This window comes from Diuraphis noxia, unplaced genomic scaffold (genome assembly GCF_037042655.1).
Source record: "Diuraphis noxia isolate RWA-SAM2 unplaced genomic scaffold, SU_Dnox_SAM2 contig0001, whole genome shotgun sequence".
NCBI classification, from domain to species: domain Eukaryota; kingdom Metazoa; phylum Arthropoda; class Insecta; order Hemiptera; family Aphididae; genus Diuraphis; species Diuraphis noxia.
Genome location: NW_028301711.1, coordinates 44,151,281 through 44,168,696, shown reverse-complemented (window position 1 = coordinate 44,168,696; position 17,416 = coordinate 44,151,281). Strand labels below are relative to the sequence as shown.

Here is a 17,416-nt window from a genome sequence, read left to right as displayed (position 1 = left end):
ACTTATACATAGTATCATATATGTCTTTCCGTTTATCACACACAAAAAAAATAGCTTTTTAATACTTAAAAATACATAATATATTATAATTTATATTTTCCTACATATACCATTTATATATACACTCACCACTGCCACGCGTCTCTATTTTTCGACGAAATTGTAAAAATACTAATTTTGTTTCACCAAAAGTCTGTCCTAATTGAGCCTGCTATTAAAATCAGACAGTGGCAAATGCCCACCATCTCCCTTCGCCACATAAATGACATTACTGACCGACAAACTATTTATTCGAATAATAGTAAAAATAAGAGGTCCCAATAATATTGTCATGTATTAACCCAAACACCATACAGCTGGTACCGTATATTATTATATTTAGGATTATATGTTGCTCTATTAACACGCTACCCTAATAAAAACAATTATGCTATACTATAAACAATGCAATCAATAAAAACTTACGTTTTCATCACAAAATAATAACCAATACCGATAGATATTTTATTTTTTAATCAATTTAATTAATTAAAATTACGTCGAGTACCTATACAATGTACAATAATTAATTGTATACATTTTGTCATATTATATACAACATTTGTGAATTAAAAATAATGAGAGATAATTGGGGATATCCCGACGGGCCCTAAAAGTACTTCAATGACCGCTCCACGACAAATCCATCGAAGTGAAACACTGTTGCTAATGCAATCCGACTGACCGATTGAGAGTATACATATATATATAAGCACATTTCGAAACTCGATATACCTAACGTTATTGGGTCCGACAAGCCGCGCGCGTGCAGTGTGCCGGCAGAAAAAAGGGAAAGAAATCATTTTCTGTGTACACTTTATGAAACATAAATGTACAGTCTGCAGTGCTGCAGCGTGGACCTCAGTGGTTTGCTCGATAACCCATGGCGCGGGGAAACGGTATATGAAATAATGGTGGTCCACACTTTATACCGTGGTATTAAAATATATAATATACTTGTTAGTAGTAGGTAATAAATATAATAAGTAACAAGTTATTATATACTTACATAATTTATAGTTGTACGCTTCGGGGTGCGTTACGAGTATATATAGTTGGTGGTCTCGTCGATTCCCTCTTATTTCACAAATTCCACATAATTATTATATAGATCTCGTTGAACGCGTTAATATATTACAAGTAAATAAGAAACGTACGTATATACTGAATTTAGGGGTGCGTTAGACTTTTCTGTATCTGATAATATTATTGACTTTTACCCTTCAAAAGTTATCGGAAACTTTGCTACTAATAAAAGTTAAAATGTGCTTCAGCTTTAGTAGGTAGTAGATATCATGAAAGATTTTAGTGAGTTCAGGTTTTTCTATCGACAATCTACGGTGGTTGATTGCCACTAACTCTATATAGAGTTGAACGTTTATTTTAAACATTTAATTGTGTAAATTTTAGATTCTGCGACGCGGAGCCTTTGTTTAGATGGACAATATTTTTGAATTTCTAGGAATTTTAAAAATACGCAATTGTTGACCCAACAAGTTTAACTAAAGATCGACTATTATTGAGTAATCCACACTAACGGTCTCCGATGTGAAAGTTTTTGGTTTTCAAATGTAATCTTTTTTATTATTGTTATTATTATTATTTATATACTATCCAGTGTAATAGTTGTTTAAACAAAACGAATATTTATTCAATGGTCAGAAGCCTTTTCACAATTTATTACATTTTAAGTTTTAACACTCCATTTGATTTAATGATTTTTCTAGAGAGTTTAGAATTTTAAGTTTTGCGGAAGAGGTTGACGCATATATTGCATGGATGATCAACGACTGGATTATTGAGGTGTAGAGTGAAGAATTTATTGGTAGTGTTAATATTTTGTTGTTTACTAATAGGTACCTACCTAGAAAGTTTTCTATCTGGTAAATACTTACTTGAGTCTTTTGTTGGCAGGAATTTTCCAATTTTTGTGTAAAAAAAACCCAAGCTATTTAACTGGGTCACATTCCTTGAGATAAAATTTCATATATATTAAACAGTGGTAGTATACAATTGGCACACATAATATATAAATTATACGCCGCATTAATGTAATTATACATCATCGCTCCAGCATCATACCATAACTCTTCCGAGAAATTAAATTTGGAACTTTAACTTAACCGTACTTGACCTAAACATTTACCCAGTGCTTAACGAACTATGCCAATCTATCTATAAATAATATAGTTCACAGTAACTCATGATCAGGCAGCCCAGCTTTAAACTCGTTTTTCTTCATGACTTATTATTTAATGTGTTTATTCAATTACCGAATTTACTAATTATTACAACCGTTATAGTACAACATAGATTGTAAAGAAAATGTATTAGATTAGACGTAGATTAAATAAAAAAATTATTCATTGTAGATTGATTTTCAATATTAATAGGACTACATTTTATGTATCCATCTAAACAGCAAGTGTGATCTATTAATGTTGATCAAAAAAAGCGGGTAATTAAGTGAATGTAGCTCTACAGTACAGTAGGTTACAAGTGGGTTACTGTAATAGATGTTATTAAATTTGAATTCAATGATATAATATCGTTGTATAGGTACGAAAAACGATTCTGAATGCAGACGGTTTATCAGTCTAGGATATATTATATGTATATATACTATATTAATAATATTGTTATAATTTCAAAAAAAAAAAAAACGTCCTTAATTGTTTAATATTATAAAATTGTGAAATCGTACGTTTTTTCTCCTTTGACAGCTTTTATTTCGAGTACCGTTCCGAAAATCGCTAAATGACCTCTCTAAAGTACCAGCTCAAGAACATTACCTTTCAGAAAAGATACTACACTTGATATTTTTGAGCAAGTTTAGAGGGAGAAAAAGTGTTTACAGAATAAAAAAATAAACATCATTGTAAAACCAATACATTCCTCGCTCCGCTCAGAATCTAAAATGTGTATAAAAAAAAACAATATACAGTTTACATTAATTATTGTACATAGTAATTAATAACATTATACTATTTAAACTGTCATTAAAATTGCCTATTTAAAACTCCTTAAAAATAGACAAATTTATATATTATTATCATTTCAATAGTGTTAGTATTATTTCTATATCTTAATAATATTAATACTAAGAAATGTTTTATTATTTGAACTTTGTCATTCTTATCTATTTATCTCAAACTTAAATAACTTTATTAAATTGTGTTATATTGAAAAAATAATAATGATAAAGCTACAGCTGCGTTACTGCGATATTTTATCTCATATATCTAGGATCTAGGTACTCTTATGTGACGTGTATACATTTTTCAACTATGACTGTTGTAGGCCGAGTGGTGCTTTTTTATGCGAAACGATTTCAACAAACAAGTTAAGGGTTTGTGGGGTCCTCTTAATTTAATATTTTGAACACGTATTTAAATGGCAATCGAATTACGTTTAGTTATTGAAAATAAACACTAGTTTGCCTTATTTTACAATTGAGGTGCTCGCTGCGACTTCGTCTACAGAATATAGTCGTGACTTTGACGCTAAATATAATATTATTATTTCTCTGCTTATTTGCTATTGTATAATATACTATAGTCCGCACACCTATTATTTAAAATACACGTAATAATGACGAGTGACAAATACTATTACGGTTATAATAATATTTCGGATGTGATTTGTCAGGGTGACGGGAAATGTAAAACGGAACAACAACAACAGACAATACGGATTCTTGGAGTTTATAATACACTCGGTTTGGGAAGTACTGCGAGCTGCGTAAGGCGAGGTCCCAGCGGTATTGACTGGAACCCAAGCCCAGGGGAACCGGAGTCAATACTCTCTCTCCATCTCTCTTACTCTATCTCACTCACTCTCTCTCCGTTTCTCGCTCCCTCATCCCCACTCTGTCTCACACGCTCGCGCGCCCTTCTCCTCTCTCACGGCGCTCTCTTCTCAATCCCTCCCCTGCAGCCGTCCCTTCGGTCGCTATACACCACCGGCCCGCGTCTATCCTCCCCTTAAATTGTCTACCCGCCAACGAAGCAGCATAAATATATATATACACGACGTGTATATTCTCTTGACGTCGACTACTGCTATGCCGTGGCGCGCGCACACGCACACGCACACGCACGGCACAAGGCACACGCACCACATACGTGTGCCACACGCGCGCGCGCTGGCTACAAGTAAACTTTTATCTCGGCGCGTCCGTTTCGCCATATTCTCCCTTGCCCGCGACCACTGTCCCCATCCCCGTTCGCCCGACGCCAAGACCGGACAGCCTCAGCCGTACCGAACGTATTCGTTCGTATGTATATATTATAGGCGCATATACATAGGATTGTTTTTGCAAAGCGCGTCCGTCCTCCGCCTCGGACGGACCCTTATCGTACCGGCAAATAAAGAAGTACTACCCGACCGGATATTTGAATCGGACACACTACTGTTTGTTTATTGTATCCGCCGGTCTTCCACGCAATTAAATCTGCCCGGAATCGTTTCGTCGTCACCCCGTGAACGGTGCTGAGACCTATATAATAACGTGTGTGTTAGGTATAAACGATTGTACGCACGTCGTCTTTGCCTAACCGATGATGACAACAACAATAATGGTAATAATAAAAAAGCCACTATCGATTGGTTCTGGCATCAAACAACAATAATAATAATAATTGTTCACGGAGTCGGAAACCAGTGGAACCACCGTCCGAAACTCAATTATTGTAATCCACAACGATGTATATAATACAATATAAAAATAATATATTGTACGTGAAGTAAGAACACATTACGTTAATATTTTAACAATAATTCACACGTCAACCCGACGGTTAACTTCACCGCCGTCTGACACTAATAATTAATATACTGTGCAGTTCCAATTCAGGTTTATATATTATAGTAACAACTTCGATACGATGCCTACGATATGATCTATATTTACACACGTCCATAATTGTTGGGGTTTTGTTTTTATTGATAAACCAATATATTATTAACAGTTACCTCACATTTATTTCAACGCGCAAACTCTACGGTTTTAAGTAGCGACGATTGCAGGGTGGAAGTTTCTGAAAATCTTGTATTACCTACGCTCGAAACTTTGTACGTTTTTGTTTTACTCGAGAATTTTGCCGATATTTCCGCTTTTCATGAATCCAACCGGAAAACATTACAACGGAAATCGATTTAAATAATATATACGTTTAATAGAATTTCCTTTTATACTCTCACCCCTTAAGCTTATGAATCCTTTGCATAAACAGCTTGTGACCTATAAACTGTAAATAAATAATCCAGATTATATTATACACAACTCGTGTAAATTACTAAATTGACTTATTTTGGGTAATGTGTGTATACGCATAACAATGTATAGCGAGTTCTCCTCGGACGTTACTACGCCACAAACAAAAGTGTGGTATTTACACCTACACCAACGTTGTCGTTGAATTTTGGTTGGTGCACACCTATACGCTTTATTGTAAATTGCATTCGGTCTTTGCGGTTGCCTGCAACGGCCAAATCAATTCGAAATCTATTATAGCACGGTGCTATAGCTATTATTCGGCACATAAAAGGTACAGTTAATTGTTAATAGTACACTGACAGATGCACCCGTGAAGATGGACATTTCATCTATCATTGTCGATCTGGAACGGAGATAAAACTAAGAACAACATAATTCGCCTGCTGCAGTTATTCAATTTCTACGGTCCACCGAGGCGTTGGATCCTAAACGAATAATTAACCGAACTTTTAACGAGTTACGTAAACATATATAGACATAGTTGCAAGTATTGGGATAATCGAGTACAAGTAGTCAACTTTATCATCGTTTCACTGCATTATGTACATATATGCTAAAGTACTTATAAAGTCCAAGTGTACCCACATACATACATATCATCTACATATATATAATATATAACACGAAAAGTTTTAAGTGAACGCAACGATAGAACGTGTTGTTCAAACCATCTCGTCTACGGTGTTAAAATTTTGTTCGGGGAGGCGGAAGAGTGGAGGATGATTAAGAAGAACTGTTTTGACCGGACCGAGAAACGGTCTCCCCCCCCCCCCCCCGGGAACGATTCGAATCGGATTGATGACCGTCCTTTGCAGTGGTATATATATATATAGACTCGCGATCTTTACATCGTATATATCGGTTATATTACTCGCGTATATTCAGTGGGCACACGACGTGATGCGGGGCAAACATCACACACGCATCGCGGGAAAAGGAGGGCGCGGAAAATCCCGTGCTCGGACTGCGTGCGGGCGGCGCGACGGGAGGGTGAAAATTCGGAAAAGCCATTGCTACCAGAAAATCCCCCTCCCCACTATCGCCACCACGATTTTTCCTCTCGACAATGTCCATAGATATATATGTACTCGTTGAACGTGTATTATGCACATAGCACATATAATATATATATATATATGTACGCACCGTCAAATCCTCCGACCCCACCGGACGGCGGCGCGGGTACCCTTCTTCGCCGCGCTCCACCCCCGCCGGCCCGCGAACCACTCCTCGCCAACGCACTTTCGCCCCGTGCCGCGAAAATGGAAGGCGACTCGCGATAGTCCCCTAAAACGCCACCGTGTTGCCACGGAAACGACGCCGCCGACGATTGCGACTGCCACTGCGACTGTGACCGCGACTGTGGCGGCGACGACGACGACGACGGCGTGCCCTACGGTTTCGCCGTATTATATAGTGGTGTATATACGTGTATAGTTGCCATAATACATGTGTATCTATAAGCGTATTTTCCATTTTAGCCGATTTAATAGTGCGCACGAAACGGAACGGATGATAATAATATCATTTTGATATTTACTCACAGCGCGTGTTTTTCGCATAATACTGCACCTGCAAAGATAACAATTATTATAATATCATCCGCACGACGTCTGTCGCACAAAAAAATGTATGATAGTATCATAAATAATGTGATTTTTTAAAAAATATAGTTTTCATTTGGTTTTTCGTCGTTATCACGATATATGTGCGTATGTATTTATTTATTTATTACAAACAATGGCAATCGAAAAAATATACATTCAATAGTCTGTTAGTGTGGACAGTGTGAAGTACTTAACTGTAAAACAGACAAAAGACTCGGCTGATTATGATGGTTGAAGCGCAATATTATTAGCAGTATACGAAGCGTCCCCATGGGAGTAAATGATTTTTTTGCATGGGCTGAAAAGCTTACTGGCAAAAAAAACAAAGCTGCTTTTTTTTGTGTAACGAACAGATAAATAAATTAAACGTTCGAATCAAATGACAGTTGACACACACGTACACACACAGATATGTGTGTGTGTGTGGGTTGTTGTGGAGTAAAATACAGCCGTCCGCCCACTGTTGATGATTTATATTACATTATTATTCAAATGTGAAATGGATTACAAAGGATTTAAACGGTATTAAAATGGTCTTAAACGGTCTTCTACGGCTGCTGCCTCGCATATCATCGCCGCGTTTCACACGTGGTCATTAGTCGTCGTCACTCATCAGACCGACGACAGTGGTTGTGGTTAAGCATAATAGAAATACTGCATTTTCGGACGAGTACGTCTTTAAATATTTTACCAAATAGTCTCAAAAAATGAGTTCTTTAATATATTATAATAAACCTTCTATTAGTTCTATTATATGTCTATAATAATACTAATAATTATGCAATGAAAACTACTCCATTAAACACATCATCGTCCTCTGTCCCAACTTCAATGAAGCTAGGAAAGACTTCAACATCCCTGACAACCTGTACGAAGCAGTTGGTCAATTGTCTAACTATCAAAACATAATTTTATATCTAAAAAAAATTGAATTGTACAATATCATAAATAATGTAAAAATGTAATAATTTTGTTAAAGTTAATAACCTATGTTGTTGATGCTTAACCAATAAAAAAAAAAAAAAAAACTATAGTAATTATATGCACTGATCCAGAATATAAGCGTTGGTAAAAAACGGTTGTGGCTTGCCGGACCTCACGACTTTCATAATCGGAAACATTTCTCATGCAAGAGCTTACACGATTTTGCAATCGGTCGTGTGTGGATGGCGTTTTGAACGTGCGGCCAGAACTGATTCAAAAAGCGTTGGAAGATATAATATAAACGTATTCGACAATGCGTCCAAAGTGGTCCAATGCTTCAATTTTTTTTATTTTTTTTATTTTTTTTATTTTTTGAAATTAAAAGATAAAACTGTAAAAAAAATATTCAAGTAATTTTGTATAAAGAACTTATAGCGAATACGGCTTTTATAAAATTTGTAGCGATTTTTTTGCTCATTAAGTTGAAGCAGCGCGGAAAACACGAGTGGTCGTAGGTATGCACGTATACTTACCTATATAATAATAATAATATCTGGCGTTTCTGTGGCGCATTGTGTTTGTCTTATTATGACGACGGAGCGTAACGGTTCGACGAGAACACCTCCCCTCATCACCACTGGCTGCGTCGTCATCGGTGCTGTCGCCGCCAAAACTTTGGCGTTCCCTCCGCTTTCCCCTCTATATATAGTAATATAATTATATTATAATATTATATATATATATATATACCCAAGGTATACGCAATACACCTCAACCACCGCCGCGACAACTCACGCGTAAATATTATACTTACGGGCACTCGCAAGACACGCGTGTTCGGAAGAAGGGCATATTATCATATCGTATATAATAGTATATACATAAAATAATCATATATATATATATATATATACACGCTTACCTAGACGAGCGGTGTGGTCGTTGAAGTTTTCAACACCATGCACGTCGGATGAAAGTGTACACCGCACCTGCACCACCGCACCGCCATCGTTAGCCAAACACTACCACACATACACACGCTCGCACACTACGGAGAGTGTTGTTGTTTCGGAGCTGCATCACAAGTTTGTTGCGGGAAAACTTGGTCGAGCCGTGTAGAGGCAGGCGGTGACGAACGAAATTAAACGTTAGACTTACGCCGCCGCCACGATAATATCATCATATTGTACAATATTGTGCGTATATAATAATATGATGACGGGGAGGGGGGTGCGCCGCCGAACTTTAAGTTTATGTGTAGGTACGTGCAGTGCAGTGTATATGCGCGTAAAGCGCGATTTTGGCGAAATGAAATATTACTATATACTATATGCAGCCGTGTAATTTACAGACAACATTCATCGGCTCCGTTGTTTTTTCTAATTGCATCAAACACCATATATATATATATATATATTATGTATCATACCATAATAATATGAGCGCGTACAATATTAGTATACTGCACGTAGGAACAATGTATACATATGTCAGTTATGTACGTGTATTGTGTATATACAGACAAAGCATACATACAGTACCTATACGTGTTATATGTATAATATAATATACGGTTAACCGCAGCTGTAACTCCACTGCCATCTCCACATTAGCCGTCATCGCCCGTATCTTGTATTTGTCGGATTACGACGAACTTTATTACCGTACGTATGTATATATATTATATAATAAACCTACGCCGCTTTAAAACATAAATTTTGTATAATATTTAACATAAAACAAAGAAAAGTGGAAATACCGAACGAAAAGAAATACAAATGTAGGTACACCAAACCACGACGGTACAAATACGCGCGCTGCGTTATGTTTTGAATTTCGGAAGCAACGAAATGAAATTCGCGGGCTCTTTTTCCCCGTTCGACGACGGCAACGGTGACGATGTGAGACCGTTTGGAAAACTTTCTTGTGCAGATATAATAACATACGAAAGTGGTACGTTTTCCGACTTTCCGTTGCAGTCTGCCGACCGCTGCAGTTGATGGCGGACAGGCAAAAATGAGCTTTCGATGTGCTGCAGCAGAATTCCTCAAACTTGGAGCCGTGTGCAATAACCGTACGATAGGTATCGTATATACAATCATTACGGGTCGTCGAGAAACGGTCGCACATTTATTTTACCGCCCCGAACGATCTATTTAATTACGGCGGAAAACCCTTTAGCGAGATTGTACAGAAGTCCAAACGGCCGACGGCCGGTAAACGTGGCGGTAGAGACCTTTATTGCGAGCTCGTTGTTGTGTGTTTGCCCGCACGTGTATATATCGCACATAACATGTATATAAAGGGGTGGAAAACCCTGAGACCTCGGTTGTGCAGGTATACGTGTAGACGTGAGTGGGACGGAGACAGTCTGTGAGAGAGTGAGTGAGAGAGATACGTAAGAAACTGTTGTGATGGGGGTGAAGTGTGCGGAATTAACGAACGTCCGCGGCATAACAGCAGTATATATGCAGTGGGAGAGAGAAACCTTAAGGATCGAAGATAAACTGTTGCGGGGTAACGAGAACGACTGTCGCTGAACTATCCCCGGGGAGGAATCGCCGACGGTGTATAGTCATCGACTTCTCGAGCTAATGCAGAAACATTAGGTATACGCGGTAGCCACCTCATCCCGCCTCCCGCCACTATCCCTCCATCCGACTGCAGCTTCGTGACGATATACGAAAGTTAGCGTGTGTGTGTGTGCTCTTTTCACGGGCAGATAAATGCAATTATTTCACTCTTCTCCCCGCGCGCACGTCAGACATGTACGTCAAACATTTTGCAGGATAACCCCGTACCACTCCACTCTGCCAATCTAAACTTTAAATACTTATAACTCATAAACTACTCGTCCTAAATTCGATTTTTATGAATCAAAATACTTAGAAAAATATTCTGCTTTGGAATATGAAATTAAAACACTACGTTGTCATTAAAAAACTTAAAAAATTATAAGGATAAAAAATATTTAAAAATATAATTTTTTAATAAAAACGTTGGTTTTTTAACAACTTGAAACTATGTAAAAAAATATTTTGAAAAAAGTGAATACTTTTTGAGATAATGAATGTTTTACGCTTAATCAATCACCCTGTATATACATTCAACACTATATAGGTGGGTAGGTACATAATATTGTATGAAGCCCGAGTATATATTCCGTGGTTATTGACGTTATTTTTCTTTATCTCACATTGCGAATGGACAATTTAATTCCATTGGCAAGACGTTGTTGTCGCGCGAAAAGAGTAGTTTACCCAAAAGTGGAAGGTGCACAATATCGTTATGTGAACGAGCAACAATGTGCAATGGCAGTGGACAGTGCATAGTAGCGAGGAAAAGATCGTATTCCGTGTTGGTATATACGAAGCTCACACGTCTCGTGGGACCAATATAATATTGTCTACCCGGCGGAATCCTTTTAATCGATTCGGTCGAACGTTTCACACGTCGTCGAAACATCGCTATATCCTATATAGCACCGCCCGTATTGGTGAAACTGGTGGGGGGGTCTTAGCCCCCCCTCTAAAAAAGCAACCCTAACCCTGCTTAAGTATATCACATATGTATTATCTAAATTGTATATTATTATTTTGAATGTAATATTTATATTCATTATACCTATTGGCCATCTGATTTTTTCAGAAAAAATCATGCGGGAACACAATAAAAGCATGATACTCGTATTATTTATATAATAATATTTACATAATTATTTTGTCTATATCTCTTACTGACAGTTATGAATCATAACTTAATATGATGCATCATCGATTATGTGCTTTACCCATAAAATTAATAAAATTATGCAACTTTTAGAATTATTTTACTAAAAATTTGATTTAAAAAATTTGTTCAAGTATAACTTACTACAATCTACAGGTATTCTAACATTTTGTAATTTGGCATACTTTCGCATAACACTTTTCTGTATAATAATATGAAAAACTATTAGTAAGAGTAGTAAGATGTCTGTAAAACATTTTAAGACAGTTAAAATCAAGTATTTACTATACCACATCCATAATATAAGTGCCAGTTAATATATTTTTTTGAAAAAAATAAAAAATAGGCCACAAATTAAAATTTGCACATCTGCCTGCATGCATAACTCTATTTACCAGGGAGAGTGTTTTTTTTTAATTTTTAACTATACCCGACGACACGTATAATATGACCTACGTTAAATTACGTTTGGAATCGTCTGCACACACAATACAAATATACAATTAAAGGTACAATTATAATATCAATGATAATAATGATAATAATAATACAAGCCATTTGACCAGTACTTCAAAATTCAAACACGCGACGACGACGTGCTGCAGTGTTCAAACCGACCTGGTTATTGCCTCCGTACGTTGCTGACGCTCGTATAAACTTATAGTCGAATATTACAATTATTATTATCATCATCATCATCATTATTATTATTAAAGATTAATATCAGTAGGAAATCGATTTATCCCGCACACGGCCACGTGCACGTGCCCAGTGTGTACTGATCTCTGGGACCGATTGTCGGCTATAAAACACATCACGACACATACGCCGCCGGTCGAAACGTTAATCCCTCGTCGGGCCCACCGCACATATTATACATATATGTATCGTTTGGATATACATTTTCAAACGCCACTATATATCACATAACACGACTGATCGTGCACCGCCGCCGTCTCTGGTTTGTTTGCTCAAAAGCTAAAATACATATTATAGCATTAAGTTCGTTATCGTCTGCTCGAATGTAACTCAGCAGAGGTGGAAAGAGTGATACGGGTGTAATAAAAAAAAATTGCATCGTGCTTCCGGAAATGCATAATATTATTAAATACTATAATACTTCGACTTCGCCCTAAAAAAAACAAACATAATGTCTCCCGGTGCGAATTGTGTACATCATTTTCACGGACAAATCGGCATAGGTGTACTTCGCTTTGTGAGCTGATTCTACCAAAATGGTTATAATCCAGTTGTGGCGAAATCGATATAACATATTATAGCACTGACAATCTGAGATTTGAAAATTTTTAATAATCAATAATACATCCTGGACAGATAAACCGTCTCCGCTCAGAATGGTTTTTCGTATACAATGATATAATATCATTGGATTCAAATTTAATTTCAGTAATCCACTTGTAATCTACTGTACTGCAGCAGATTGACATCCACGACTTATCCGCGTTTCTTTATATACCTACTCGTACGTATACAGAAGGCGCGGCTCCAAGGGTGGGCACTGGGGCCATGCCCCCCCTCGGCTTTTCAAACATTTTAATTTTTAACATATTTGTCCTTGTGTACTATTAAATCTTGATTTTAATTACCTACCTAACAATTTTATTTGGCGGCCTAAAAAAACCACATGACATTAATATGAGGTGTCAGGTGTGTATTATAATATAGGAACGTAGTCGTAGTCGGACTCTGTACTAAATTGGGGAAACAACTATTAACAGTGAATACTCAATTACACTATTACAGACTACAGTCATAAACTCATAACATTTTGATACGTTTTCATAGTAAATTGTCGACGGACGGTTTATGTGCCAATATAATTTAGTCAATTATACAGGGTGTAACAGAAAGATATGACAGATTTACATGTAAATCTTACACAAATCTGTCATATCTTTCTGTTAGTTGTTACACTCTGTATAGTCTTTATAAAAGAATAATACTATAAATAAACGTGTTTACACGAATCGACTATCGAGTATCGGATGTATCATGGCATACAGCATAAGGACATTTCCACGAAAAACCTAAGCCCCCAGTATTCTAAATATAATCAAAATATTATTGAAAGAAATGTACACCAGACCAACGACCGATTAGACAGCATTAGATGCCTTAACAAAATGTGATAATGAAATATGTTGCATCGGCTGAGAGGTTTTTCGACTCTACGCATAGTTAAAACTTGGCTTCGATCAAGAATGGACGAGGATCGTTTAACAAGTTTATGCTTGCTAAACGTACATCAAAATATTAATATGTATGATAAAGTCGACGAAATAATAGAATTATTTGCAAAACAAAAAAAAAGAAGGCTGGAGTTTGTTGTATAAAATATTTTATTAAATAAAACCAAATATAATGTGTAAATACTAGACATTATTTATTGACAAACTTACAGGTTCCAGGTTAGAATATTCTCTAAGTCCCCTTTGCAATTTAGTGATAGCTGAAAAAAAATGCCCCCCCCCCCTTTGTAAGTCGCTAAAGCCGCGCCTGGTATACAGGTCAAGTTTTTACTACAAGGAACTTTGAGTCCGCGGTGCATAAAATATAACAAATGATAATATATATAATATCATGTATAGGTAGATATTATGTAGTCGTCGAAAAAACGAAGCAATACAAATCGCGATATCGCGATGGTAGCGTGATGCGTCGGACGGACCGGAAAACTCTTCGGAGACGGTTCGTCATCGTTTAGGTTCGGTCTTTTGCGACGCCGCTTCCGGTGGCGGGTTCGGAGGGTCTTGCCAAAGATTATAATATATAATATACTTTATCAGGCTAGCCCCGTGTGCGTGATAGTCGACCATATAATAAAACAGTAGACGGGTCGGTGCCGCGATGCCAATATAAGTGGCGGGCATGGTTGGGAAGAGACCGATTGGCAGTGTGCATCAATCATTATGCGCAGACTATAATATAACATTATAATTCTATAAACAGTATGTATGTATATAATATTATTATTGTAACCTTAATACCTTATTTCGCAATATTTACGTTCATTACCCCGACAGCAAATTGAATTATGCAATTTTCCGTCCGGGCCCATCACTCCGCACCCCCCCCCCCCCGCGTGCTATTTTCCGTAATTCTTCCCGCGATTTGGTCGATCGGTTCGGCGGCGTTACGTTTTCGTTATGATTATAATATTTACACATCGTGGTGGCCTACAACAGAGTTGCGCAACCTGAGGGTAACACACACACACACATACATACTATATAATAGAATTGGTGAACAATTCGGAAAAACAGTAAAATAATTGGGTTATACGCCGTGTGCGCCGTCGTTGTTTATTATACGCCGAAATGTTATTACAGGTATATCGTATATAATATTATAGGTCATAGGAGGTATACATACGAAAGCGCGTTTCGGCATAGTAATAATACCACAAGACGATATTATTACCTCGGTATACATCACAATAGTCGGTACCATAAATAAACTATATTTTGCGACGGAATTGACGACGGATAAGTGTGTACACACTGTCTTACTCGACGGTTTTACTCCACTGTAAACATAATGATAACTGATAAGTACCGTAAATAAAAAGGATAACGTTAATAATAATTGTTAATAGGTACCGTGACCTTAAGACGAACGCCCGAAATTACGTCTCGGAAATTTATCGAAAAATATTGTTTTTGAGGTCTCGTGTTTACTACGGTCCACGATATAACGCGCACACAATAATAACGTTATATTTTGTTTGGGTATATCCTTAATAATAATAAAAATAATATTACAGACATTTTCGTTTTTGTTTACAAGTCTTACAATTTTAGCACGACTAATTCGAAGTGACACGTTTTTTTGTTTTATAGATTTTTCTTGAAGTTTTTCTTGAAATGCAATCAAAATTGTTTGAAAAACGCTGGCAATCCCAGGGACATGCGAAGGTTTCAAGTAAGTAGTTGCCTTTATTTTTATATTATATTTAGACTTTAGAGCAGCGGTTCTCAAACTGTGGTACGCGGACTAATTGATAATATTATATTACTCAAGTGGTACGTGGAAAATTTGAGAACCGCTGCTTTAGAGTATAATGATATACACTATATTATTATTATGTTAAGCAATATTAGAAGTAAAAGGGTGAGTATGAGTGTTTGTGTGTGTGCATATGCATATAAACCGAACAAGGTCTTTCGTTTTCCCGGTTTGAAAAAAATATCGAGGGGGCATTTTTTCATTCAAGTCATTAACGTAAAAGGGTTTTCCAGTATTATAATATGTATATATGCGCGCCTACATAAAATGATATACACCGACTGTGGTGGGTTTGTCGTGCGTGTCCTATACGCTTCGTTCAAACACGAAATGTAATTTTAATAACATTATATGACGTACTCCGATTATTGCGGGTTAACATCGTAAACAAGAAAAATTAAATGATCTTCGTTGACGTTTTCAGTACGCCATAAATACAATATGTGTACGCGTATAAAATAGTATGTAAGTCATTATTTTGCAAACGAAGGAACGTATTAATTACTGTATAGCTAATACGCACTACGCATAATCATTAATCACAAAAATAATAATGAAAAGGTGTGTAGTATAATACTCGCAAAGCGAGAGAATGGTCATCACAGGAAAAAGGCATTTGTTTAATTAATGTATGTGAAAAGTTCGTGTTTTTTTTTCGTTACCTAACACGCTCATCTCTGTCGATTTTTTTCGTATGAATATTTTATTGCATTTCACGCTTTAAATAATAATAAAAAAAAGTTTCTTTCATCTGACGATTGCAAGAATATAAAACGCCATTACGGTTCATAATTGATGCAGACCCGTCCGAAACGGTAAACAGAAAAGTAAAAAAATAAAAAACAAATGAGGAGGGATAAGAGTTAGGGCGAGGGAGTGAAAGAGAAAGAGAGAGGGAAAACCTTTCTCTTATTAATTATTTTTTTAAAGCTTTCGGTGTAAAAATTACTCAAAACAGCCGGAATTCATGTCAAGACTATCTACGGCAGACTACGGAGCATGCCACGCGCGTGACTAATAAAAGTTTTAACAACATTAACTACCCCATAACTGTGCAAAAACAAAAATATACAACGGTTTTACATTAAGAAGACGGTGAAAAAAAATTCAGCGTATTATTATTATTATTATTTGAAGTAGAACAAAATTATCAGAAAAAAAAAACCTCGAGAATTAAAAACACGAAAAATATTCGTTCATCATTCGCCTTGCCGATAAATAATTATAACTGTCGTCCGTGATGTATTTTATTTGGCGCGTTTATCACATTTAACGATGACGGTAACCGCGTTATTACCGTCCCGTTACCGATATAATACGATAACATTCCAATCGAAAATGGCGAAAAAACGAAAAAAAACTACATTATTATAACTCGCCGCCCCACTCACCGTACACGTTCCACCGATGACATAACACACGACGGTATCGCAAGCTCTTTTTATGATACCTATATAATGTTTTTTTTGTTTCTAGCTGCACGTAACAAGTACACGCATAAGTTATATATGATCACTATGATATTATGTATATATCGTAAAAGAATAATAATAATAATAATGCGTACACGATTTAACGAGGTTAAAATAAATCGATGCGTGCCATTCCGCGGCATGCGCGTGCGTAAATAATTTTCGACGTGTAAAAATATATTTAAAAAAAAACATAATCAAGTAACAACAAAATATCGTATAACTTACACCCCCCCCCCCCCACACACACACACACAAAAAAAAGCAATTAAAAATACGACGACGGCGTGTTCTGCTGTTCTGCAGTCGTTGTCGCGGGCGTAAATGATAATAATATAATA

The 17,416-nt window shown here is 36.6% G+C and overlaps 1 protein-coding gene across 2 annotated transcripts in view; it reads left to right on the top strand.

Annotated features, from left to right (window-relative positions):
- LOC107169878 (EBF transcription factor knot) overlaps positions 1 to 17,416 on the top strand; it is an 88,610-nt gene that overhangs the window by 58,204 nt on the left and 12,990 nt on the right. For both annotated transcript variants that reach the window (XM_089216569.1, XM_089216571.1), the window contains exon 7: positions 15,438 to 15,519. In XM_089216569.1, coding sequence (XP_089072695.1) covers positions 15,438 to 15,519 — 82 coding nt within the window. The remainder of the gene's footprint in view (positions 1 to 15,437; positions 15,520 to 17,416) is intronic.